Raw genomic sequence first — 27,664 nt, 5'->3', positions numbered from 1 at the left:
GCATTCACTATATCCACTCTCCCCGGACCCCGCATTCACTATATCCGCTCTCCTCGGACCCTGCATTCACTATACCCGATCTCTCCGGACCCTGCATTCACTATATCTGGTCTCCCTGGACCCTGCATTCACTATATCCGCTCTCCCTGGACCCTGCATTCACTATATCTGGTCTCCCCGGACCCTGCATTCACTATATCCACTCTCCCCGGACCCTGCATTCACTATATCCACTCTCCCCGGACCCAGCATTCACTATATCCGCTCTCCCCGGACCCAGCATTCACTATATCCGCTCTCCCCAGACCCTGCATTCACTATATCTGCTCTCCCCGGACCCAGCATTCACTATATCCGCTCTCCCCGAACCCGGCATTCACTATATCCGGTCTCCCCGGACCCTGCATTCACTATATCCGGTCTCCCAGGACCCTGCATTCACTATATCCGCTCTCCCCGGACCCTGCATTCACTATATCCGGTCTCCCCGGACCCTGCATTCACTATATCCGGTCTCCCCGGACCCTGCATTCACTATATCCGGTCTCCCAGGACCCTGCATTGACTATATCCGGTCTCCCCGGACCCTGCATCCACTATACCTGGTCTCCCCGGACCCTGCATTCCCTATATCCAGTCTCCCCGGACCCTGCATTCACTATATCCGCTCTCCCCGGACCCTGCATTCACTATATCCGCTCTCCCCGGACCCTGCATTCACTATATCTGGTCTCCCCGGACCCTGCATTCACTATATCCGGTCTCCCTGGACCCTGCATTCACTATATCTGGTCTCCCCGGACCCCGCATTCACTATATCTGGTCTCCCACAGTACACACAACATGGAAAATGCAATTATTTTAGTAAATATAAACTGCTAAATACCTTTTCTCTCAGCAGTATATAGTAGTCTTGTGACTTCTATCAGTGTCCTGCTGAGCACTGGTTAAAGCTTGTAGGAGATGTAATTCTCCTCTGTCTGTCCTATGAGGCTGCATGACCCCTGGCCCTCTGTCTGGACAACATGCACTCACCCCCCCCCAAAAAAAAACCTTTCTAGCAATACACACCAAACTGAGCATGTGCAGAGTGCCTCCTAGGGCTCTGTATTATCACCAGATGGATTAGGGAAAGTGGAAGAAGGGGAGGCTCAGAGAAAGCAGGATCATACAGCCTTTTTACACAATGCAGAGGATTAACCCCTTAGGCTCCACGGTGAGTATAACAAGAATGCTTTACTACATCTACAGACTGATTTTACTGCTGTGGGTTTAGAAACACTTTAATTATTATATTTTAATTCACTTACAAAAAAAATGTATTCCTTCTCGCAACTGTACCTTCATCTTGTTTTCCAGCATTTCTACTGTTACAGCAAAGAATCCTTTCTTATCAAATATTGTTAATACAATGATTATAGAACATCAGTTAGAGGTGGAGGGGTTTCATGGTCACCTTTTCTGTCCAGCCTTCGGTGATGGGTTTTCTAAGCTCTCTGTCTCTTGGGGCTTGACAGAAACTGGTGCACAGCATCTAGAATACAAGACAGCAGAAATAATTGTATGCCAAGTGGTAAAATCTTGGATCTTCTGAATGTTCCACCCTCTTCTTACTTTTCACACACTGTCACCTCTTGATCAGTTGGCTGATATTTATTTTTCCACCCAGGAGATGTAGCCATTCAATCCATATATACAGTTGCAAGAAAAAGTATGTGAACCCCTTGGGATTACGTGGAGTTTTGCATGAATTGGGCATAAAATGTGCTCTGAATGGCATCTAAGTCACAACAATAGAAGAACACAGTCTGCTGAACATAATACTACACAAACATTAGATGTTGCCATGGTTTAATTGCACATAACATGTTAACATTCACAGTGCAGGGAGGAAAAAGTATGTGAAGCCCTAGCTTAATGACTTCTCCCAGAGATAATTGGAGCCAGGAGTGAGCCAACTTTGACTCCAATCAGTGTGATGATATTGGATGTGTTGCTGACAGCTGTCCTGCCCTTAAAAAACACACACCTGTTTTGGGTTTACTGGTTTCAAGAAGCACTGTCTGATGTGAACCATGCCTCGCAGAAAAGAGCTCTCAGAAGACCTACGATCAAGAATAGTTGACTTGCATGAAGCTGGAAAGGATTACAAAAGTATCTCCAAAAGCCTTGATGTTCATGTGTCCACGGTAAGACAGACTGTCTACAAATGGAGAAAGTTTAGCACTGTTGCTACTCTCCCTAGGCGTGGTCGTCCTGTAAAAATGACTGCAAGAGCACAGCGCAGAATGCTGCATGAGGTAAAGAGGAATCCCAGAGTGTCAGCTAAAGACCTACAGAAATCTCTGGCACATACTAACATTTTTGTTGACACATCTACAATAAGGAAAACATTAAACAAGAAAGGAGTACATGGGAGGACACCACGGAGGAAGCCATTGCTGTCCAAAAAGAAGATTGCAGCACGTTTGAAGTTTGCAAAAGAGCACCTGGATGTTCCACAGCACTACTGGCAAAATATTCTGTGGACAGATGAAACCAAGATTGAGTTGTTTGGGAAGAACACACAACACTATGTGTGGAGAAAAAAAGGCACAGCACACCAACATCAACACCTCATCCCCACTGTGAAACATGGCGGAGGGAGCATCATGGTTTGGGGCTGCTTTGCTGCCTCAGGGCCTGGATGGATTGTTGTCATTGATGGGAAAATGAATTCCAGAGTTTATCAAGACATTTTGCAGGAAAACGTACGACCATCTGTCCGCCAACTGAAGCTCTGCAGAGGATGGGTGAGGCAACAGGACAATGACCCAAAGCATACAAGTAATTCAACAAAACAATGGCTGCAACAGCACAGAATACGCCTTCTGGAGTGGCCCAGTCAGAGTCCTGACCTCAACCCGATTGAAATGCTGTGGCATGACCTTAAGAGAGCGATTCACACCAGACATCCCAAGAATATTGCTACACTGAAACAGTTTTGTGAAGAGGAGTGGTCCAAAATGACTCCAGATCGTTGTGCAGGTCTGATCTGCAACTACAGGAAACGTTTGGTTGAGGTTATTGCTGCCAAAGGAGGGTCAACCAGTTATTAAGTCCAAAGGTTCACATACTTTTTCCTCCCTGCACTGTGAATGTTTACATGTTATGTGCAATTAAACCATGGCAACATCTAATGTTTGTGTAGTATTATGTTCAGCAGAAAGTGTTCTTCTATTGTTGTGACTTAGATGACGTTCAGAGCACATTTTATGCCCAATTCATGCAAAACTCCACGTAATCCCAAGGGGTTCACATACTTTTTCTTGCAACTGTACATACAGGGGCGTATTTACCACAAGCCAAACAAGGCACTTGCCTAGGGCGGCATTTTTCAGGGGGCAGCGCCTCCCCCCAGAAGAAGGGATGAAAGAAGGGACACGCGTGCCATGGGAACCAGGTGGGATCTGAGAGAGGCTGCGGGCTGCTTGATGGTGTATGTAGAGCTCGACTCTCGTTCCCGGAGATGAGCTGTGAAGATGAGCGTCTCTCTATTGCCAGGGGGAAGTTGGGGTAGTGGAATGTTCTCCCAGGTGGGGGGCAGGGGGGTTGTTGGTCAATGTCAGGCTCTCTCTGCTGGAGGGGGTGGGGGGGTGTTGGTTGGTGTCTATGGGGGCAAACGATTTTTGTGTTACCTAGGGCAGCACAAAACCTAAATACACTACTGTATATATATATATATATATATATATACACACAGTGGTGTCCCAAGGCAGGTGGGGGGGGTACACGTCGCACCAGGTGACACCGACCGCACGGGGTGACACCGGACCCACTCCACGAAAAGGTAAGTTGTAAAGCAAGCCGACGATCCCCGCAGGATGGATCCGTCCTTAGGGTTGGTGTCACCTGGTGCGGTAACACTTGGTGACACCCCCTCCGACGATCCCCGCAGAATGGATCGGATCTGCGGATTGAGCATAATGGATCGGACTTTGATCCATTATGCTCAATCTGCAGATCCGGACCATCCTGTGGGGATCGTCGGCTTTCTTAACAACTTATTTTTTTGTGGAGCGGGTCCGGTGTCACCCCATTCGGTAGGTGTCACCTGGTGCGTAGTGCCGCACCTGATCCGAACCATCCTGCGGGGATCGTCGGCATGCAACCTATACAGGGTGACACCGGACCCGCTCCACGAAAAGGTAAGTTGTAAAGAAAGCTGACGATCCCCACAGGATGGTTCGGATCAGGTGCGGCACTCCGCATAATGGTTCGGACTCCGATCCAGGGGCGGACTGACAACTCATGGGGCCCCGTGTCCTTACCCACACTCAAAACACACCCAAAAAAGCCTATAAAAAAAGGTACCAGGGGCATTTCATGGGGCCCCCTACCGACCTCGGGCCCTCGGGCAGTGCCCGAGTGCTCGAATGGTCAGTCTGCCCCTGCTCCGATCCATTATGCTCAATCCGCAGATCCGATCAATTCTGCGGGGATTGTCAGAGGGGGTGTCACCAAGTGTTATTGCACCGGGTGACACCAACCCTAGAGATTTCCCCTGAGTATATGGAAAGCTGAACTCCAGGCACAATAGAAATCATTTAAATAGGTTATTTAACAGCTGCAAATGATAGAAACCCATTTTGTGTGTGCCAAATGTCATTGAAAACCCAGATATTGCCTTCTAAAAGCAGCAGGGACATCGTCAAAGTTCTGTACAGTACATAGCCTGGCCAGAACTGTGGGAGGGGCCCAACAGGCCCTACCCAGTACAGGCTGCCTGCAGAAAACTATAGAAGGGGGTGGAGACAAGACTTGTCACTCTTCACAAAGAAGGAGAGCAGCAGCGAGCGGTCTTTATTACAGGAAGTCTCACACTGGATTACTGCCCAGACCTGGATACACAAAGCTCACCGAGAGCCAAGCAGACCAATGATGACACGTGGATTCAGACACAATTTGCATGTAATTGGGACATAGCAGGGATTCCTCGAGTCTCGTGATTATTATTACTGATTGTTTCCCGGGTTCTCCTGACCGTCATCTTGGTTAGAAGGAGGACTGACTCCTAGCTGGGACACCCTGGCTCTGTGTGTTTGTAAACAAAGCCATTCATCACCAATTATCAACAAAGCCATGTGACTGTCATGATAGTGCAGGCATGGAGATCACAGGTTCCGTTAGGGTTTGTGTTTTTGGCACAAGAAAAGGTTCAGGGTGGGTTCAAGGGGCCTTTCTGACCCTCATGAGACATTTAAAGCTCATACCACACTAAACACACAAAACTATACAATTCCTGGCGATCCTGCCATGAAGGTCCTTCCTATAGAGTGACAATGCTGTGTCCCCGTCTCCCAATTGCTCTAATGTGTTGTCACTCTGCCACATGTGCCCATGGTACAGACTATAAGCAGCTTTACCAGCACACATTGCACAGGCATGGGCCACCATTGCCACCATCAGGAAGTCAGTCCAGAGCAACGATGTGCAGCTGGGGCTAGATTGAGTATTGATGAGTTCACTGAGTTATGTTCACCCCTGCTGTGCCCATTATGAGGAGTTCCCACCATCCTTGTGCTGAGTTCCTGGGTCTGCACCCCTGCTGTGCCCATTATGAGGTGTTCTCACCATTCCTGTGCTGAGTTCCCGGGTCTGTACACCCGCTGTGCTTATTATGAGGTGTTCCCACCATTCCTGTGCTGAGTTCCCGGGTCTGCACCCCTGCTGTGCCCATTATGAGAGGTTCCCACCATTCCTGTGCTGAGTTCCCGGGTCTGTACACATGCTGTGCCTATTATGAGGGGTTCCCACCATCCCTGTGCTGAGTTCCCGGGTCTGTACACATGCTGTGCCCATAATGACGGGTTCCCACCATCCCTGTGCTGAGTTCCCCGGTCTGTACACCTGATGTGCCCATTATGAGGGGTTCCCACCATCCCTGTGCTGAGTTCCCCGGTCTGTACACCTGCTGTGCCCATTATGAGGGATTCCCACCATCCCTGTGCTGAGTTCCAGGGTCTGTACACCCGCTGTGCCCATTATGAGGGGTTCCCAACATTCTTGTGCTAAGTTCCCAGGTCTGCACACCTGCTGTGCCCATTATGAGGGGATCCCACCATCCCTGTGCCAAGTTCCCCGGTCTGTACACGTGCTGTGAACGTTATGAGGGATTCCTCTCACCTCTGCACTGAGTTCCAGGGTCTGTACACCCGCTGTGCCCATTATGAGGGATTCCCACCATCCCTGTGCCAAGTTCCCCGGTCTGTACACCTGCTGTGAACGTTATGAGGGATTCCTCTCACCTCTGCACTGAGTTCCCAGGTCTGAACACCTGCTGTGCCTATTATGAGGGTTACCACCATCCCTGTGCTGAGTTCCAGGGTCTGTACACCTGCTGTGTTCCTTAAGAGGGGTTCTCACTATTCCTGCTGGATTTTTAATTTATTTTATCTTATGTTTAAACTATTTATTTTTTAAATTTTTTCACGAGTACAAAAGCGTAAAATATATACAGTATCAAAAAAGATAGAAAATGGTCAGACCAGGGGCGGACTGACAACTCATGGGGCCCCCGGGCAATAGGGGATCATGGGGCCCCTGTGTCCTTGCCCAAACTCAACAAAGCCTATGAAAAAGGTACCAGGGGCATCTCATGGGGCCCCCTACTTACCCCGGGCCCTCGGGCAGTGCCTGAGTTTCCAAATGGTCAGTCCGCCCCTGGGTCAGACATATCCATCTCTTCACAAATACCCAGACAGAGGGTACAATATGGAGAATGGAACAGGAGGGACCAGAACTCATAAAGGTAACAAAGCCAGAAGCTACCTTGGGGTTGGAGTCCCGAAAAGATCTAGTAAAGCAGGGAAGGTCTCAGCCCACCAGTCTCCACTTGTGGAGGAACTGATACCTCAACGTGCTTTGAACCCCTTGGTACCTGTATGCAATCACAGGCTGGAATGGATGGAGATATCACACAGGACAGGAAGAAGTGGGACACGATTGCCACCTTACCCCCAGGTGACCCTCTTCCCCGGGTGGGGTCTGGACATCACTGCGTTCCTTGGTGCCGTGCAGTTCTGGGTGGAGGGCGGTGTATGCTTTGGGCACAGCTGGGCTCTGCAGCTCCAGTAACAAACTCGGGTCTCAGCTGACATCTCAGGTATCCCCGGGAGGAATGGAGTCTTACATCAGAATATAAACAGCTCCGTGTCTGCTGTCTGTGCCGGTTGTTAGGGAGGATTTTCTGCACTGTTAACTTCCTAAACCGACCCTTAAAGTCTATGGAAAAATCTCATATCATCTGTAACGTGTAGCACCACCGAAGGAGCTGCTGGACTTTAGCACTTTAAAGTCCTTGCCTCCAAGAACAGGCCAGCTTAGGTTCTCTAAGCCCAGGTTCAGGATCCCAAGAGAACAAAACCATCTTCATTCTGGCTTCCTCCCTCACGATATGGGCATTGGGAAGAAAAGACTGGATCCTTCCACACTAACATCCTTGCCAGCACAGCCTTGGTGGCAACGACCTTTTTGGAAGGTCCTTGCCTCCAAGGACAGGCCAGCTTAGGTTCTCTAAGCCCAGGTTCAGGATCCCAAGAGAACAAAACCATCTTCATTCTGGCTTCCTCCCTCAAGATATGGGCATTGGGAAGAAAAGACTGGATCCCTCCACACTAACATCCTTGCCAGCACAGCCTTGGTGGCAAGGACCTTTCTTGAAGGTCCTTGCCTCCAAGGACAGGCCAGCTTAGGTTCTCTAAGCCCAGGTTCAGGATCCCAAGAGAACAAAACCATCTTCATTCTGGCTTCCTCCCTCAAGCAATGGGCATTGGGAATAAAAGACTGGATCCTTCCACACTAACATCCTTGCCAGCACAGCCTTGGTGGCAAAGACCTTTCTGGAAGGTCCTTGCCTCCAAGGACAGGCCAGATGTCCAATGACAGGCCAGCTTAGATTCTGTAGGCTCAGGTCCCCAAGAGAACAAACCCTTCTTTACTCTGGCTTTGTTCCTCAAGCAATGGGCTTTGGGAGGAAAAGAATAAATTATTCCACACTAACATTCTTACCAAGCAAAACCTTGGAGGCAAGGACCTTTCTGGAAGGTCCTTGCCTCCAAGGACAGGCCAGCTTAGGTTCTCTAAGCCCAGGTTCAGGATCCCAAGAGAACAAAACCATCTTCATTCTGGCTTCCTCCCGCAAGCAATGGGCATTGGGAAGAAAAGACTGGATCCTTCCACACTAACATCCTTGCCAGCACAGCCTTGGTGGCAAGGACTTTTCTGGAAGGTCCTTGCCTCCAAGGACAGGCCAGCTTAGGTTCTCTAAGCCCAGGTTCAGGATCCCAAGAGAACAAAACCGTCTTCATTCTGGCTTCCTCCCTCAAGCATTGGGCATTGGAAAGAAAAGACTGGATCCTTTTACACTAACATCCTTGCCAGCAAACTCGTGGTGGCAAGGACCTTTCTGGAAGGTCCCTGCTTCCAAGGACAGGCCAGCTTAGGTTCTCTAAGCCCAGGTTCATGATCCCAAGAGAACAAAACCATCTTCATTCTGGCTTCCTCCCTAAAGCATTGGGCATTGGGAAGAAAAGACTATATCCTTCCACACTAACATCCTTGCCAGCACAGCCTTGGTGGCAAGGACCTGTCTGGAAGGTCCTTGCCTCCAAGGACAGGCCAGCTTAGATTCTGTAGGCCCAGGTTCAGGTCCCCAAGAGAATAAACCCTTCTTTACTCTGGCTTCCTTCCTCAAGCAATGGGCCTTGGGAGGAAAAGACTGGATTATTCCACACTAACATTCTTACCAAGCAAAGCCTTGGAGGCAAGCAGCTTTCTAGAAGGACCTTACCCCCAAGGACAGGCTAACTGTTCAAGGACAGGCCAGCTTAGATTCTGTAGGCCCAGGTTCAGGTCCCCAAGAGAATAAACCCTTCTTTACTCTGGCTTCCTTCCTCAAGCAATGGGCCTTGGGAGGAAAAGACTGGATTATTCCACACTAACATTCTTACCAAGCAAAGCCTTGGAGGCAAGCAGCTTTCTAGAAGGACCTTACCCCCAAGGACAGGCTAACTGTTCAAGGACAGGCCAGTTTAGATTCTGTAGGCACAGGTTTAGGCCCCCAAGAGTATAAATCCTTCTTCACTTGGCTTCATCCCTCAGATAATGGGCCTGGGAGACCCTTCCACACTAACATCCTTGCCAGGCAAAGTCCTGGAGGCAAAGATCTTTCTAGAAGGACCTTGCCCCCAAGGACAGGCTAACTGTTCAAGGACAGGTCACCTTAGATTCTGTAGGCCCAGGTTCAGGCCGCCAAAAGTACAAACCCTTCTTCACTCTGGCTTCCACCTCCAGACAAGTGCACAGGAGGCAGAGGTTGGACCCTAACACATTTATATCCTCACTGGGCAAAACCTTGAAGCCAAAGAACCTTTCTAGAAGGTCCTTGCTTCCAAAACAGACCAGCTGTACAAGGACAGGCCACCTTAGATTGTGTAGGCCCAGGTTAGAGCCTTCAAAAGAACAATCCCCTCTTTTTCAGGCTTATTCCCCCATGCAGAGGGGAGGCAAAGACTGGGCCCTTCCATACTTACACCCCCACCAAGCAAAGCCTTGGAGGCAAGGACCTTTCTAGGAGGTCACCCCAAATATTTATCCTCTTCTCTGTCCACATCCTTGGCATAAACCCATCAGTGATTGGCCAGGGCAGAATAAATATTCATAACCCGATATATTGTAGCATCTCTTGACCCACTGGAGAACACCCAACAGCAATGAGCAGAAGCACTCTATCTTCTTGATTTTAGGAGAAACCCAATGAACACAGATAACACAAACAAAGCTCAAGCTGGCTACCGTCTAGCTGCAAGTACTAAATTTAGATTGGGGACACTTCATGTTAAGGTAAAGTCCCTGCAGATGTTAATGCCAGTCCAAGAGCTGTTTACAACCTTTTTGAATCAGCAGCTGCCAAACACAATCTGTGGTGATCCTGCCATGAAGGTCCTGAAGGGTCAGACATCTGGTGTTCCCCAGTTTGGCCACTAGATGCCCCCATCACCAATTAATGAACCTGGGCTGTTAGGCTCCATGTACACGGGACACTTCTGAACGATGGAAACTGACTGCTGGAAAACGTAGGTTAAACAACGTCTGTTTAGCCGCATTTGCATAACACGTTTATGTGCATTTGCGTTTAGAAGTGTTTTTTAAAGATAAGCACAGGAGAACCTCCCAAATGCCCAGAATGCACTAAAAGGTGGTAAATTATTAACTATTTCAGACTGTGTCAGAGAAATACAGAGAGTAGAAGCAGAGACAGCAGTATGTGTTGAGATTAGCTTAGGTGTGAGTTGCTCATTAACATTTATTTTGTTTCCAAGGGTGGGAAAGGTGTCTGGTGGAGGGGGTCATTAAGGTCACCTGGCAGGGGGTCTACATGAGGAATTTGAGGTGTGAATGGTCATTAACATATCTTTTGTTTCCAAGGGTGGGAAGGTGTCTGGTGGGGGGAGTCATTAAGGTCACCTGGCAGGGGGTCTTCATGAGGAATCTGAGGTGTGAATGGTCATTAACATATCTTTTGTTTCCAAGGGTGGGAGAGGTCTGAGGTGTGAATTGGTCATTACAATGTGTGACGAGCTTGGTTAGGAACATCCTGTGTTCAGTGTTTTGTCCATTTGAGTACCTTTAAAACGTTTTGTTTAGTTTATGTATCATAAAGTGAAAGAAAATCTACCAAATGGGACATGAATGCCACAAAAAAAAAAAACTGACCGATCTTACTCTATCCAAAAAAAAAAGTTTTGCCTTCAGCTCTACTTTAAGATATTAAAGTGGCGTTCCACCCAAAAGTGGCAGCTCTGCTGTTCTGCCTCCCCCCCCCCTCCGCTGCCTCATTTGGCACCTTTTGAAAGGATGGGGGAGCAGGTGCCTGGTTTTGACAGGTACTCGCTCCCACGTCCAGCTCAGTTTGCTGTGGCCAATTGAGCCGGAAGTTCAGCATCCCCCTGCAGCCCTCTGGGACACTTCACAGGTCCCAGAGGACTGCAGCCGATTGACAAAGATCAGCGAGCTTCGCACATGCGTAGTAGGAAATGGTGGTGAAGCCACAAGGTTTCACTGCTGGTCTCCCTTAGTCAAGATGGCAGCGCCAGTACCCGGCAGCCGATTGAAGAATCGGCTCAGGGTGAGGATACCGTTCAATGCCTAGACAGGGAAATGCCCTACAACTGAAAGTCAGCAGCCACAGTATTTGTAGCTGATGACTTTTAACTTTTTTTCTTGGGAGGTGATGGGTGCAGGAACTCCACTTTAAGGACTCAAGATTTTGGACCTTTTATCCTTTCCTCAGAAAGCTTAAAACTTTGATAATGTAAAGCTGAAGTTTAATCTGCTTCTATTTGACTTTCCCTAGTTCCCCCTTCCCTCAATTAACATGCTAACGATATTTAAAAACAAAAATATTTTCTGTTTTTGTATACATACCTTATTTTAGCCACATGGATATCATCATTGGATCTCTGTGCTTCTCTGTGCAATGCAGGCAGATAATGGCTGGTGGGAGGGGCCAGCAGAGTGCTGTACACAGGTTCCTGAAAATATCACAGCACCGTCTCTTCTCTTCTCCCAGTGAGCCAATGAGAAGAGGGAGGGTTTGTTGGCAGAGCCGCTGCTCTGTGTGTGAAAGGACAGGCAGAGCAGCAGCTCAGGAGCGAGCCTGCCTGGGTCCCCCATAGCAAACTCCTTGCTCTGTAGGCACTCAGCAGGAGGAAGGGGCCAGGAGTGCCAGTGGGGGACCCCAGCAGAGGAGGCTCAGGGCTGCTCTGTGCAAAACCATTACACAGAGCAGGTAAGTATGACATGTTTTTTTTTTTTTCTTTACTTTCCTTTAATACCACTTTAAGTGTCATGGGGAGGAATCATTCTGTACCATTGCATGCATACTTACTTCAGGAATGTGGCGATGTCATAGCTCAGGAACCGCAGCCAGGGGTCACACAGTGCCGTCAGCACCAGACGGTACATCGACCAAAAATCTGACGACTGGATCTGCTCCGGGGTCACATGTGTCCGGGCCGGTGCCGCACCTGACCGCCCTCCAGGGCCACAACCTGGAAGATATAAAGAGGTTAAAGTGCACTCATCAAATTAAAATAAAGACGATACCAGGAAAGAAGGAGGTAAAATAACCTCTTCTACTTCCCGCGCTGCCCAACGTGTGAGGAATCATCCCCCAATGTCTGCTGGGAAACCAACTCTTCCAGGAGTGTGGATACCCCACATGGAAGAAAAATATATTTTAAATATATTTTTAAAATATTCTTCCCAGATATATTGACATGTATTTGAAATACTACAATTTTAACCGTATTCAATATATTGCAAAATATTTTTCAGTATATTTATATATATATATATATATATATATATATATATATATATATATATATATATATATATACACTGTATGTTGAAATGCATTTTTTTTATATATTTCAAAATATCTGAAAAATATTTTTAAAAATATATTTTTTTAAATATATTCTGCAGATTTTTTTGTAACATATAAAAAAGTAATTTTAACATATATTTTTACATATATTTGTAAATGCATTCCAAAAATTTATTTTTAAAGACATACAGTATATTTGAAAATGTAATTAAAATTTTTTTTCATATATATAAAAAATGCATTTCAACATACAGTATATATATACACAGTTGTGTTCAAAATAATAGCAGTCAGACATCACTAACCGGATCAATCACTGTTTTTGGTAGAAATGATATTTCTACATGGCAAATAATTTCCTAGCAGGTGTAGTAGAGTAATAGAAATCCAACAGACCCAACAGTCATGACATGCAGGCTGCTGATTCTGTGTCATTGAATCACTCATTGAAAGGGGCGTGTTCAAAATAATAGCAGTGTGGAGTTCTATTAGTGAGGTCATTCATTCTTTGAAAAACAGGTGGCAATTATTGCCCTTATTTAAGGAAGGAAGGCAGCAAATGTTGGACATGCTGGTTACAGTGCATTTCTTTCTGAAATTCTGAGGAAAATGGGTCGTTCCAGACATTGTTCAGAAGAACAGCGTACCTTGAATAAAAAGTTGATTGGAGAGGGGAAAACATATAAAGAAGTGCAGAAAATGATCGGCTGCTCAGCTAAAATGATGGCAAATGCTTTAAAATGGCAACCAAAACCTGAAAGACAAGGAAGAAAGCGAAAAACTACCATTGGAATGGATAGAAGAATAGCCAAAATGGGGCGGACTCAGCCAACAATCAGCTCCAGGAAGATGAAAGAAGGTGTGACGTTCCCTGTGAGGACTGTTACAATTAGAAGACGCCTATGTGAAGCCAAGCTATCTGCAAGAAGTCCCCGCAAAGTCCCACTGTTGGGAAAAAGACGTGCTGAAGAGGTTACAATCTGCCAAAGAGCACATTGACTGGCCTAAAGAGAAATGGCGCAACATTTTGTGGGCTGATGGAAGTAAGATTGTTCTTTTTGGGTCTAGTGGGCGGAGACAGTTTGTCAGACGACCCCCAAACACTGAATTCAAGCCACAGTACACTGTGAAGACAGTGAAGCATGGTGGTGCAAGCATCATGATATGGGGATGTTTCTCATACTACGGTGTTGGGCCTATTTATCGCATACCAGGGATCATGGATCAGTTTGAATACATCAGAATACTTGAAGAGGTCATGCTGCCTTATGCTGAAGAGGAAATGCCCTTGAAATGGGTGTTCCAACAAGACAACGACCCCAAACACACCAGTAAACGTGCAACATCTTGGTTCCAGACCAACAAGATGGACGTTATGGAGTGGCCCGCCCAATCCCCGGATCTTCATCCAATAGAAAACTTGTGGGGTGACATCAAAAATGCCGTTTCTGAGGCAAAACCAAGAAATAGAGAAGAACTGTGGAATGTGGTCCAATCATCCTGGGCTGGAATACCTGATCACAGGGGCCAGAAGTTGGGGGACTCCATGCAACACAGATGTACAGCAGTTCTCAGAAACAGTGCGACTACAACCAAATATTCATGAAGTCATTCAAAGGAAAGCAAAATCTTCAAACATTTCTCAGTTTATATAGTGAATGTTTGAGTTTGTAAAGAAGAATACAAACACGGCCATTTTTTTGAACCGTCTAATATTCACTTTTCTTCCAATTTTTTTAGAGGAACAACACAAATTTGATGTATTTTTCTTCATGTTTTGATTTGGAATAGAATGTGTCGTGTTCCCAATGCATTTGTGTGGATGGAAATAAAAGCTATTAGAAGGATTTTCAGCTTTATTCACTTTTTTCAACACACTGCTGTTATTTTGAACACAACTGTATGTTGAAATGCATTTTTTATATATGAAAAAATGTTTTAAATTACATTTTCAAATATACTGTATGTCTTTAAAAATACATTTTTGGAATGCATTTACAAATATATGTTAAAATTACTTTTTTATATGGTGTTCAGGTGGACGGCCTGGGTGGGGTGGTAAAACCAGTTCAAACATAGCCTCAAGGGTGAAATTTTAAATTTCCCACATTTCGGCTTTAACAAAATAAAAGATGCATAAAGTAGTGACGATTGTTACAATGTTGTCAGCTGTACACTGTAGTATGCGGACAGACACACACCTGCCGTATCATCCTGATGCACATACACCTCCATGTTGTACCCGGGTGCTCTATGCAGTTCTCCGTCATCCCATTGGTCTGGTCTGATGTCTCCATATTCGCTGAGCTCCTGCCAGAGGAGGAAGATCTGAATGTACTGCGGGGGCTCAAACCTGCCGGTACGAGAGACAAAAACTAAAAGCAATTAAAAAGCAGAGCGCTGTGTGCACAGGTATAATAGGAGGACAACTTCAGGGCTGTGCACCCATCATGGGGCTCATTCCATGTTACTGACAACATTCCCCCAGTAAATCATACATTGGGAGGACTAAATATCCCAGCATACCCTCCCCACTTATCTCTCCCCAGTACAGATCTCCCCCCACCATGAAATACACCCACCAGACCAGGCAGTTCAGAGTGAGCTGAGAGAATGGAAGTCCTCCCTTGGCTGTGGCATGTTACCGGAGCCAAGAAGGAGCTAAACAGAGCCTCCCTCTCTGAACCGCTACTGCCTGTCTGCAAGACCATGGATAAGGGGGTACCACCTGTCCTCCTGTATGGGGCCCAGGACAGCAGAGGGGCCCAAGCAGCTGGGTGAATCAGATGTGGGTAGGGAGGGTGATCGGCATGGCAGGGGGGGCAGTTACTGGAACCGATCCCCTGTATGGCTCTCCCTGCAGCAGCTGAAAGCCGGCTTCTTCTCCTCTCCCTCCCTCTGGCTTTTAGCTGCTGCAGGGAGAGCCATACAGGGGATCGGTTCCAGAACTTTTCCCTCCACCGCACCCATCACCCTCCCTGTGCACCATACATCTTCCTCTGCTGCCCAGGCCCTCTGTGTGCACCCACTCCCGCCGTGCTGCCAGCTTCCCTGCTTTCCTGTCTGTACCCTGCTCTCCTTCCCACCGGCATCTGCAAGCACACAATAGGATCCTTCAGGTTGGAGAGAGAAGAAAAGGTCCAGTAAATATGTTACATTTACTATCTCCTTCATTTTCTGAATGAACACAATGAGTGACTGATACCGATCACTCACTGTTTTCATTCATAACTGAAGCATAGTAAACTGTGTTTTTTTGGAGGGTGGAGACCCTGACAGATTGGCTGCATGGGGCCCCATGGTGTCTAACAGCAGCCCTGCCTTTCTGTTAGTTATGACAAGTGGCAGTAATGCCCGGAAAAGGTCATCCAGCCCCCAGGGCAAAGATGCCAAACTGCGCCCCCTCCCCCCCCTTGCCCCATTCATGATTTGCAAGTTGATGGGATCCTATGCTCAGCAGTCACTTGCTTGTCAAAATCACTGTGCAGCTCAGTTTTAACACTGGGCACATGCTTGTATTGATGACTCTCCACTCCTGGATCTCTCCCGGAAACGTCTGCACTTGGCAGTGCAGGCTGTGCTATCTTTCCCCCACCTCCTTCCTGATAGTACAGCTCCTGTGTGTCTGTGAACACCACCGCCTGCTTGTTACTTGTTAATACAGGAACACTGCACTGGCAGGAAGGAGGAGGGGGAGTGAGAACACAGCCTGCACTGTGTCCCGGCTCTCTCCTTCTCTCCTCACTGTTCTAAGCACTGGGCTGACAGGAGTAGCAAGGCCAATGTCACTACTCCTGTCAGCCTCGTAACAGAAGGAAAGCGCCCCCATTCCTACAGGAAATTATTGCATCCAAGGGAGCCGCAACTCCTGCCCACCCAGGGGCGGACTGACAACTCATGGGGCCCCCGGGCAATAGGGGTTAATGGGGCCCCTGTGTCCTTGCCCAAACTCAAAAAAGCCTATGAAAAAAGTACCAGGGGCATCTCATGGGGCCCCCTACTGACCTTGGGCCCTCGGGCAGTGCCCGAGTTTCTAAATGGTCAGTCCGCCCCTGTGCCCACCCCTGGTCCCTGTGCTGGGTGGCAGAAACTGCAGTGCTTCAGGTACCACTCAGTATCAATGCTAGCAGTGGGGGCTGCATATATTCTGGAGGGGGGTTTGGACCCCCCTATCCCCCACCTTATCTAAGCCCCTGCTGCCTTCTGTGCTCAAGCCATGCTCTCCAGGCCTGCCAGGGGTCTCCATATGGTTACAAGATTTTCAAAATAAAATTGGGGGATACCCTACTGACCATGCTCACTCTTAATCACATGCAGAAATCCCGCCTTCATTTGTAGCCACACCCACACAAATCATACCAACTCACCTTCATTTAAACACATAATCAATAAATCGGGAGGCTGATGCTGAATTAAAATGTTGCCTGTTTCACAGCATGATGTCTATACATACGTTTGGACCAGGGGCGGACTGACCATTTGGAAACTCGGGTACTGCCCGAGGGCCCAGGGTCAGTAGGGGGCCCCATGAGATGCCCCTGGTACCTTTTTCATAGACTTTTTTGAGTTTGGGCAAGGACACAGGGGCCCCATGATCCCCTATTGCCCGGGGGCCCCATGAGTTGTCAGTCCACCCCTGGTCTAGTCTCATTTCCAGGCTTTTCTCCCATCCCCAGCAGTGTAATCATTGCGCTGTGCATGCACCCCACCAATAGGGTGCTGCTGTAGCCAGTTGCACATGCATGGTATTGGAAGTGGGCCAGTCTTCCCCTTCTACAAAATGGGAAGATATCCTGTCCTGATTGCCATGCATGCGCAACTATCTACAGCAATGCCATTTTGCGGAGTCACCTGCGCAGTGCATCAACTACACCACCAGGGCCATTCAACTGGCACCTGCACAGCACTCGCCATGTTTTTGGTGTCACCTTCTCAGGTAATAGATGAAGGGCCCTCCAGCTGCATTGTCATTGTTCAAAACTGGGACCATCCTGTCCAATAGAGATTCGCTGGACACCTTCTGGGAACAGAGCGCCCCCTGCTGGCCAGATACAGATGACGTAATCTTAAAGAGACAGACACCATTCAGGGTGAGGGCGGCAGAGAGCATTTCCAGCAAGGACACATTGCTATTTTTTATGACATTACAATATTACATATTTGAAGTTCCATGTTACCTTGGTGGTGTTTTATATCTAGATTCATAAATTGTTCCTTTAGGGACTTTTAGGAGGGCCGGAGTGGTCAGTAAGAGTAGAAAATGTCCCATCGTCAGTAGGAGTAAGAAAAATGACATAGTGCCTGTAGTAAGTGGAAGGAGGAATAGTGCCCCATCATTGGTATCAGTGGGAGGAATAGTGCCCCATCATTGGTATCAGTGGGAGGAATAGTGCCCCATCATTGGTATCAGTGGGAGGAATAGTGCCCCATCATTGGTGTCAGGGGGAGGAATAGTGCCCCATCATTGGTATCAGTGGGAGGAATAGTGCCCCATCATTGGTATCAGTGGGAGGAATAGTGCGCCATCATTGGTGTCAGTGGGAGGAATAGTGTCCCATCATTGGTATCAGTGGGAGGAATAGTGCCCCATCATTGGTGTCAGTGGGAGTAATAGTGTGCCATCATTGGTGTCAGGGGGAGGATTAGTGCTCCATCATTGGTATCAGTGGGAGGAATAGTGCCCCATCATTGGTATCAGTGGGAGGAATAGTGCCCCATCGTTGGTGTCAGTGGGAGGAATTGTGCCCCATCATTGGTGTCAGTGGGAGGAATAGTGCCCCATCATTGGTATCAGTGGGAGGAATAGTGCCCTATCATTGGTATCAGTGGGAGGAATAGTGCCCCATCATTGGTATCAGTGGGAGGAATAGTGCCCCATCATTGGTGCAAGTGGGAGTAATAGTGCGCCATCATTGGTGTCAGGGGGAGGATTAGTGCTCCATCATTGGTATCAGTGGGAGGAATAGTGCCCCATCATTGGTATCAGTGGGAGGAATAGTGCCCCATCGTTGGTGTCAGTGGGAGGAATTGTGCCCCATCATTGGTGTCAGTGGGAGGAATAGTGCCCCATCATTGGTATCAGTGGGAGGAATAGTGCCCCATCATTGGTATCAGTGGGAGGAATAGTGCCCCATCATTGGTGTCAGTGGGAGGAATTGTGCCCCATCATTGGTGTCAGTGGGAGGAATAGTGCCCCATCATTGGTATCAGTGGGAGGAATAGTGCCCCATCGTTGGTGTCAGTGGGAGGAATTGTGCCCCATCATTGGTGTCAGTGGGAGGAATAGTGCCCCATCATTGGTATCAGTGGGAGGAATAGTGCCCTATCATTGGTATCAGTGGGAGGAATAGTGCCCCATCATTGGTATCAGTGGGAGGAATAGTGCCCCATCATTGGTATCAGTGGGAGGAATAGTGCCCCATCATTGGTGCAAGTGGGAGTAATAGTGCGCCATCATTGGTGTCAGGGGGAGGATTAGTGCTCCATCATTGGTATCAGTGGGAGGAATAGTGCCCCATCATTGGTATCAGTGGGAGGAATAGTGCCCCATCGTTGGTGTCAGTGGGAGGAATTGTGCCCCATCATTGGTGTCAGTGGGAGGAATAGTGCCCCATCATTGGTATCAGTGGGAGGAATAGTGCCCCATCATTGGTATCAGTGGGAGGAATAGTGCCCCATCATTGGTGTCAGTGGGAGGAATTGTGCCCCATCATTGGTGTCAGTGGGAGGAATAGTGCCCCATCATTGGTATCAGTGGGAGGAATAGTGCCCTATCATTGGTATCAGTGGGAGGAATAGTGCCCCATCATTGGTATCAGTGGGAGGAATAGTGCCCCATCATTGGTGTCAGTGAGAGGAATAGTGCCCCATCATTGGTATCAGTGGGAGGAATAGTGCCCCATCATTGGTATCAGTGGGAGGAATAGTGCCCCATCATTGGTGCAAGTGGGAGTAATAGTGCGCCATCATTGGTGTCAGGGGGAGGATTAGTGCTCCATCATTGGTATCAGTGGGAGGAATAGTGCCCCATCATTGGTATCAGTGGGAGGAATAGTGCCCCATCGTTGGTGTCAGTGGGAGGAATTGTGCCCCATCATTGGTGTCAGTGGGAGGAATAGTGCCCCATCATTGGTATCAGTGGGAGGAATAGTGCCCCATCATTGGTATCAGTGGGAGGAATAGTGCCCCATCATTGGTGTCAGTGAGAGGAATAGTGCCCCATCATTGGTATCAGTGGGAGGAATAGTGCCCCATCATTGGTGTCAGGGGGAGGAATAGTGCCCCATCAATGGTGTCAGGGGGAGGATTAGTGCCCCATCATTGGTGTCAGGGGGAGGATTAGTGCCCCATCATTGGTGTCAGGGGGAGGATTAGTGCCCCATCATTGGTGTCAGTGAGAGGAATAGTGTCCCATCATTGGTGTCAGTGAGAGGAATAGTGTCCCATCATTGGTGTCAGTGAGAGGAATAGTGCCCCATCATTGGTGTCAGGGGGAGGATTAGTGCTCCATCATTGGTATCAGTGGGAGGAATAGTGCCCCATCATTGGTATCAGTGGGAGGAATAGTGCCCCATCATTGGTATCAGTGGGAGGAATAGTGCCCCATCATTGGTGTCAGTGGGAGTAATAGTGTCCCATCATTGGTGTCAGGGGGAGGATTAGTGCTCCATCATTGGTATCAGTGGGAGGAATAGTGCCCCATCATTGGTATCAGTGGGAGGAATAGTGTCCCATCATTGGTGTCAGTGGGAGGAATAGTGCCCCATCATTGGTATCAGTAGAAGGAATAGTGTCCCATCATTGGTATCAGTGGTAGGAATAGTGCCCCATCATTGGTGTCAGTGGGAGGAATAGTGCTCCATCATTTGTGTCATTGGGAGGAATAGTGCCCCATCATTGGTATCAGTGGGAGGAATAGTGCCCCATCATTGGTATCAGTGGGAGGAATAGTGCCCTATCATTGGTATCAGTGGGAGGAATAGTGCCCCATCATTGGTGTCAGTGGGAGGAATAGTGCTCCATCATTGGTATCAGTGGGAGGAATAGTGCCCCATCATTGGTATCAGTGGGAGGAATAGTACCCCATCATTGGTGTCAGTGGGAGGAATAGTGCTCCATCATTGGTATCAGCGGAAGGAATAGTGTCCCATCATTGGAATTAGTTGGAGGAATAGTACCCCATCATTGGTGTCAGTGGGAGGAATAGTGCTCCATCATTGGTATCAGAGGAAGGAATAGTGTCCCATCATTGGAATTAGTTGGAGGAATAGTACCTAATTGTTTATATCAGTGGGAGGAATTGTGCCCCATCATTGGTGTCAGTGGAAGGAAAAATGCCCCAGAGTTGGAGCCAGTGGAAAAAAATGGTTCCTCCTTGTTGGTATCAGTGGGAGGAATAGTACCCCGAGGGCCGGATAGAGGCAAGCAAAGTGTCACAGTTTGGAGACCACTGTTCTAGAGCAAGCAGTGCGCCAACTTTGCTAAATATCTGCTGAGATAAGATCAGTTAGTCAGTTCTAGGTTCTGCTGTTTTTAATAAGTCTGAGATATCTTGCAGTAAATGAGGTACAATCAATGTGCAGGACCACTATGCAGCAAGCAAAACCTGAATGAGAAATGGAAAGTCACTGCCTTATACAGTATACAGATATAATGACAATTTTTACATGGAGATCCCTCTCTGCTAGGATGTTCCACGCCTTGACTACTCTTACTGCAAAGAATCCCTTCCCTAAACGTAACCAACATCTGCTTGTCCTTTTTAAAGTCCTTAGAATAAATCATTTACCTACCAAATCTTTATATTGACTCTGGATACATTTCTATATATTACTTCTGTTAGATTTTAATTGCTACCGCTGTCACCGTTGTGGTCACTACAACAGGAAATGAAGGGAATGCTGCCCAATGGGGACACAGAGCTTTTAAATCCTGGATGATCCCTCAGAAATCCATACAGTGTATACACAGTATATCCAAGGACTTATATTTTTGCCTGTGCTTGCTTTTGTCTGTATCTTGCGGAACCAGGGGCGGACTGACAACTCATGGGGCCCCCGGGCAATAGGGGATCATGGGGCCCTGTGTCCTTGCCCAAACTCAAAAAACCCTATGAAAAAGGTACCAGGGGCATCTCATAGGGCCCCCTACTGACCCCGGGCCCTCGGGCAGTGCCAGAGTTTCCAAATGGTCAGTCCACCCCTGTGGGGAACTACTTCTCCCACTTGTGTAAGGCACTATTCTTCACACTGACACCAATGATGGGGCATAATTCCTCCCAATGACACCAACAATATGGTATAATACCTCCTACTGACAGCAATGGTGGAACATTATTTCTCTCAGTGACACCAATGATGGAGCATAATTCCTCTCAGTGACATAAACGATGGTGCACTATTCTTCCCACTGACACCAAAAATGGGGCAAAACGCCTCCCACTGATACTAACGATGGGGCATGATTCCTCCCACTGACACCCATGATGGAGCACTATTCCTCCCACTGATACCAATGATGGGGCACTATTCCTCCCACTGACACCCATGATGGAGCACTATTCCTCCCACTGATACCAATGATGGGGCACTATTCCTCCCAATGACACCAATGATGGAGAACTATTCCTCCCACTGACACCAACGATAAATCCTCCCACTCAATGAGGCACTATTCCTCCCACTGACAACAACAATGGTTCCCTCTTGGTCTCACTGCCACCAATCATGGGGCAAAATTCCTCCCACTCACACCAACGATGGGGACCTATTCCTCCCACTGCCGCCAATGATGGGGCAAAAGTCCTCCCACTGACAACAACAATAGAGCCCTTTTCCTCCTAATAATAGCAATGTTGGGTCATTTATATTCCCATTGGCCACAGTCCAGCCCCCCCTAAAGTCTGAAGTACAGCAAACAGCCCCTTTGTTCATAAAGATTGTGTCAGTGGGGATAGAAAATGACCCAATGGTGTCTCATGTTCTACTCCTACTAGGCACAGTCTGGTCCTCTAAAGTATGAAGGACGGCAATCAGACCCTTTGTTTAGAAAGATAGAATTCCTGGTGTAGGAATTGGCTAGACTGATAGAGAGAAAGCCCTTCCGAAGTGTGTGAGGTCACCTCTTAGACCAGCCTTTGTCAGCCTTTTTTTTTAACCCCAAAGAACCCTTGAAATAATTTTGAGGTCTCAAGGAACCCCTGCCACCATTGGTGGTCATTATGAAGATTCTCCGTACATTGGTGGCCAGTGGGAAGTTCCTCCTACAGTGGTGGTCAAAATGCCACCCTTGCTGTCAGCTAAAAAGATCATTGGTGTCATGCTACTGGATCTGCTAGGGGTTGTTGGACCTGGAACTATGCAGACACCATCATATGGGAGGCCAATCAACCACAGCTCAAGGATCTCCCAGCAACTGCTGGAGGAACCCAAACATTCCATAAGGCCCTGGTTCAGACTGTCTGTCAACAGAACAAATGCCCCCATTAGAAGATTTCCCCTCTATTCCTGTTCTTCTGGTGACAAATCAATTCAGGATTTCAACTCATGTTCTGTCTTACACAATACACAAAGAGGTGATACACAAAGAGGGTGACTTTCCCCCAGCGAGGCACAGACAGCAGTAAATACCTAACAGGGGTTCTCACCCTTCCACCCTCCATGCGAAACTGGAGAAAAAAGGTTTTGTCTTTGGATACATGAAGATGTGAATTCCATCTGAGAAGGTAGAAGGACTCCTATTACACAGGAGGTAGAGAACTCACTTTTTCTTGTCCTCTCCTCCCTGGTACAGTGTCACAGATTTCTGAAGGAAGGATTGATGCTGCATTTTCTGGGATCTCCATTGTTGTGGCCTTCAGATTCTTCCTCCTCTCCACTCTGTGCCTGAAAGAAATGGGATTGTTAAGTGTTCAGCATTATTAGGAGACCTAAAAATTGAACCTTCCTTATTCCAGACCCCCTTAATTTCTTAACTTTTTTGCTGAGTAAGCCACAAAGAACATACACGCTCAGCAGTCCAGAGGTGCTCTGTAGGGATCTGCTTTGTGCTCCTGACACTTGGCCCCCCTGATACCTGATCCCCTCTATACATGTTCCTCTGGTACTTTTCTATAGAACATATTCCCCCTGATAACTGATTGCCCTGATTACTACTCCCTGCTGATATCTGATAACCTGTTCTCCCTTACACCTAGCCCCCCTATACCTGGTCCCTCACAACTTTCCTATGTAACCTGGTCTTCCTGATACCTACTTCCCCTGCTACATGATCCCCGCGGATATCGGTCAACCTGTCCCACTGATACCTGGTCCTCCCCTGCTATCTGTTAACCTGGTCCCCATCACATCCCATAACCTGGTCCTCCTGATGCCGCAAACTCCTCCTGCATTACCAAACAATTTAATACATCCCCAAAGACAGATGGATACTTACAAACGTATAAAACCCCATCAGGCATATAACATGAATACTTCAGCCATGGGCGGTGTTCCCCGTCATTGAAACATCTGATTTGAAAGCTAATACATTTCAGGAGACAAGCCCCCTTTATCAGAGCTTAACCAAGTACCATGTCACCATTAATATAATCAAGGATCAAAGGAAGCTCTCCTCCCATCCAGCGTACCAGTGGGTGTTGCCTGATGGTGAACTGCCCACTGGATCGCTGGATGGGAGGGCTGCCTTTGATCCTTGATTATAATAATGGTGACATGGTACTTGGTTGGTTCAGCTCTGAAGAAGGAGGCCTGTCTCTCAAAACTCGTTAGCTTTCCAATCAGTCCACTAACGTGGTACACTGCCCATGGCTGAAGAATCCATGCTATATGCCTGATGTTTTGATGTGTTTGTAAGTATCCATTTGTCTTTGGGGATCCATTAAATTGCTTGGTGGTAATGCAAAAGGAGTTTTCGCCCTCTTGTGTATGTTTTTTGCAGTTGATTGAAGATTTCCTGATCTGTGGAGGGCTGCACCTGGGGAAGCATTACACACCTAAAAACATTGAGGGGTACCTTGTATTGAGCTCTGAAGTGCTTTTGAAGATTCACTGGTTCTCCTAATACCTGGTCCCCACTGCTATCTGAAAACCTGGTCCTCATTACCATCCCATACCCTGGTCCTCCTGATACCTGGTCCTCCCCTGCTATCTGATAACCTGGACCCAACTACCATCCCATACCCTGGTCCTCCTGATACCTGGTCCCCATTGCTATCTGATAACCTGGTCCTCACTACCATTCCATAACCCACTCCTCTCCTGCTATCTGATAACCTGGTTCTTACTACCATTCAAAAACCTGGTCCTCCTGATAACTGGTTCCCACTGCTATCTTAAAACCTGGTCCTGACTACTATCCCATAACCTGGTCCTCCTGATACCTGGTCCTCCCCTGCTATCTGATAACCTGGTCCCCACTACCATCTCGTACCCTGGTCCTCCTGATACCTGGTCCTCCCCTGCCATCTGATAACCTGGTTCTCCTGATACCGGGCCCCCACTGCTATCTGAAACCTGGTTTTCACTACCATCCCATAAGCTGGTCTTCCTGATACCTGGTCCTCCCCTGCTATCTGATAACCTGGTCCCCACTACCATCTCATACCCTGGTCCTCCTGATACCTGGTCCTCCCCTGCTATCTGATAACCTGGACCCAACTACCATCCCATAACCTGGTCCTCCTGATACCTGGTCCTCCCCTGCTATCTGATAACCTGGACCCAACTACCATCCCATAACCTGGTCCTCCTGATACCTGGTCCCCACTGCTATCTGATAACCTGGTCCTCACTACCATTCCATAACCCACTCCTCTCCTGCTATCCGATAACCTGGTTCTTACTACCATTCAAAAACCTGGTCCTCCTTATAACTGGTTCCCACTGCTATCTTAAAACCTGGTCCTGACTACTATCCCATAACCTGGTCCTCCCGATACCTGGCCCTCCCCTGCTATCTGATAACCTGGACCCGACTACCATCCCATAACCTGGTCCTCTTGATACCTGGTCCTCCCCTGCTATCTGATAACCTGGTCCCTACTACCATCCCAAAACCTGGTCCTCTTGATACCTGGTCCTCCCCTGCTATCTGATAACCTGGTCCATACTACCATCCCAAAACCTGGTCCTCCTGATACCAGGTCCTCCCCCGCTATCCAATAACTTGGTCATCACTACCATCCCATAACCTGGTCCTCTTGAAACCTGGTCCCCACTGCTCTTTGACAACTTGGTCTCCCTATTATGTGATCCTCTACTCTATCTGATAATCATCCCCCATTAGCCTAGCCTTTTAAACAAATTCATCAGGCTACTTTTAACTGCTTTGCTGAAGAAAAAGCTTGTATTTACAGAGCAGAATAGCCAAAGCTCAAAGTACAGGCACAGCTGAATGATCAGAGAAGTGAAATGTCTCCACACTACCTCTGTCTTCCTATTCTGTATGGTTCCATACAGGTCTTCAGTTACAGAGAGACAGTCTGAAAGCAAGCAACCCCTGCTGTGTTTTCTCTATTGAACCAGTAATGCTCTGTGTCCTGGGTCCACTATTAGATGTACTGAATACTTATTTGAATTTTTATTATTTTAACAAATATGAATGTTTGCTGTATATCAAATTCACTGCTTTTTAAATACAGCTCTAATTTATTTTCAGCTGAGCTTCTAATAAAAGCTTTCGGCATCTGGGTACAGATTTTCACATTCTTCTTTCTGCGGGGAGTTTGGGGATTCTGTACAGGACTATCAGTAGGAACATCTGGGGATACCTGAGTCTCCTCTGCTGGTGGATGAGGAATCGTGGCATCCAATAGGCTCGAAGACGTCTCAGTGCATCATACTGGGCCCTACGCAGAGCCTGATAGGAGGGGCCCCAGTCCTGCTGGGACAGCCGTATCTGCTCCTGCAAATCAGAGTCACAATGTGTTATTTATGGGTTTCCTTCTCTGACACACAAAAAAAACATTATAAATAAAGTAACCCACATGGAAGGGAATTATTCAAAACATCAACTCATCCCTTTAAAGTTGAACTTTTATCTGCAGTCTTGGACAGTTGTACCGGGTCCTCTCCTGGACTGAAACGGCTTATTGTGATTTCACTGCACAATGTGAGCTTCTCGCCTCATTTCCTGACTGGAGGGCATCCAGCATCATCCAGCCCAGGGGTGGACTGACAACTCATGGGGCCCCCGGGCAATAGGGGATCATGGGGCCCTTGTGTCCTTGCCCAAACTCACAAAAGCATATGAAAAAGGTACCAGGGGCATCTCATGGGGCCCCCTACTGACCCCAGGCCCTCAGGCAGTGCCCGAGTTTCCAAATGGTCAGTCTGCCCCTAATCCAGGCTTTTCCTCACCAGCCTGATTGTCATTTCATTCATTGGATTTCAGTTCTTTCAATCATGGAGGCTCAGCATCACATGTGGGCATTACCATGCAAATACAGCCTGCCTAGGAAAGGCCACTCTCCAGAATGACATACTTGCATAACTCCACCCACTGTATTGTGAAGTTTTCAGGAAGCTATGTATAGCACTCTGCTTGCCCCTCCCACCAGCCAAGATCTGCCTGCAATGCATAAAGAAGCACAGAGACCCAGCAATGATGTCATTGTAATGAAAATTAAAACATTTAAACATTTTAATGGAAGGGGGGGGGGGTAGATCCAGGGAAGGCAAAACATATTTCATCTGTGTACTTGAAGTTCTGCAACCACTTCCAGTCCGGACACTTTCCCCCCCTTCCAGTCCGGACACTTTCACCCCCTTCCAGTCCGGACACTTTCCCCCCCTTCCAGTCCGGACACTTTCCCCCCTTCCAGTCTGGACACTTTCCCCCCCTTCCAGTCCGGACACTTTCACCCCCTTCCTGCCCAGGCCAATTTTCAGTTTTCAGCACTATCACACTTTGAATGACAATTGCGCGGTCATGCAACACTGTACCCATATGAGTTTTTTAGCATTTTTTTGAGACAGATAAAGCTTTATTTTGGTGGTATTTATTCATCACTGGGATTTTTATTTTTTGCTATATAAATGAAAAAGTCCAAACATTTTGAAAAAAAGAAGTGTTTTTCCTATAAAATTTTGCAAATAAATAATCTTTCTTCATAAATCTTGGCCAAAATGTATTGTTATCTTTTTAGTTAAAAAAATAACCCAAATTAGTTTATAACCAAAAATTATAATTTTTCTAAATTTTGTTTTACATTTTTATTTTATTTTTTTATAT

The 27,664-nt window shown here is 47.4% G+C and overlaps 1 protein-coding gene across 1 annotated transcript in view; it reads right to left on the bottom strand.

Annotated features, from left to right (window-relative positions):
* Positions 1–27,664, bottom strand: part of LOC149437762 (uncharacterized) — a 109,035-nt gene that overhangs the window by 49,966 nt on the left and 31,405 nt on the right. Inside the window, exons 10-15 of the mRNA XM_089660652.1 lie at positions 26,202–26,335; positions 23,196–23,316; positions 17,362–17,498; positions 14,635–14,786; positions 11,930–12,092; positions 1,457–1,534 (exon numbers count right to left, since the gene is read on the bottom strand). Of these exons, the coding sequence (XP_089516778.1) occupies positions 1,457–1,534; positions 11,930–12,092; positions 14,635–14,786; positions 17,362–17,498; positions 23,196–23,316; positions 26,202–26,335 (785 nt within the window). The remainder of the gene's footprint in view (positions 1–1,456; positions 1,535–11,929; positions 12,093–14,634; positions 14,787–17,361; positions 17,499–23,195; positions 23,317–26,201; positions 26,336–27,664) is intronic.

The sequence above is a fragment of the Staurois parvus genome, unplaced genomic scaffold (genome assembly GCF_062004578.1).
Source record: "Staurois parvus isolate SC_StPar_1 unplaced genomic scaffold, SC_StPar_1.0 ptg001257l, whole genome shotgun sequence".
Classification (NCBI taxonomy): domain Eukaryota; kingdom Metazoa; phylum Chordata; class Amphibia; order Anura; family Ranidae; genus Staurois; species Staurois parvus.
Note: the sequence above shows the minus strand (reverse complement) of the source record. Positions and strands in the feature narration are given on the sequence as shown.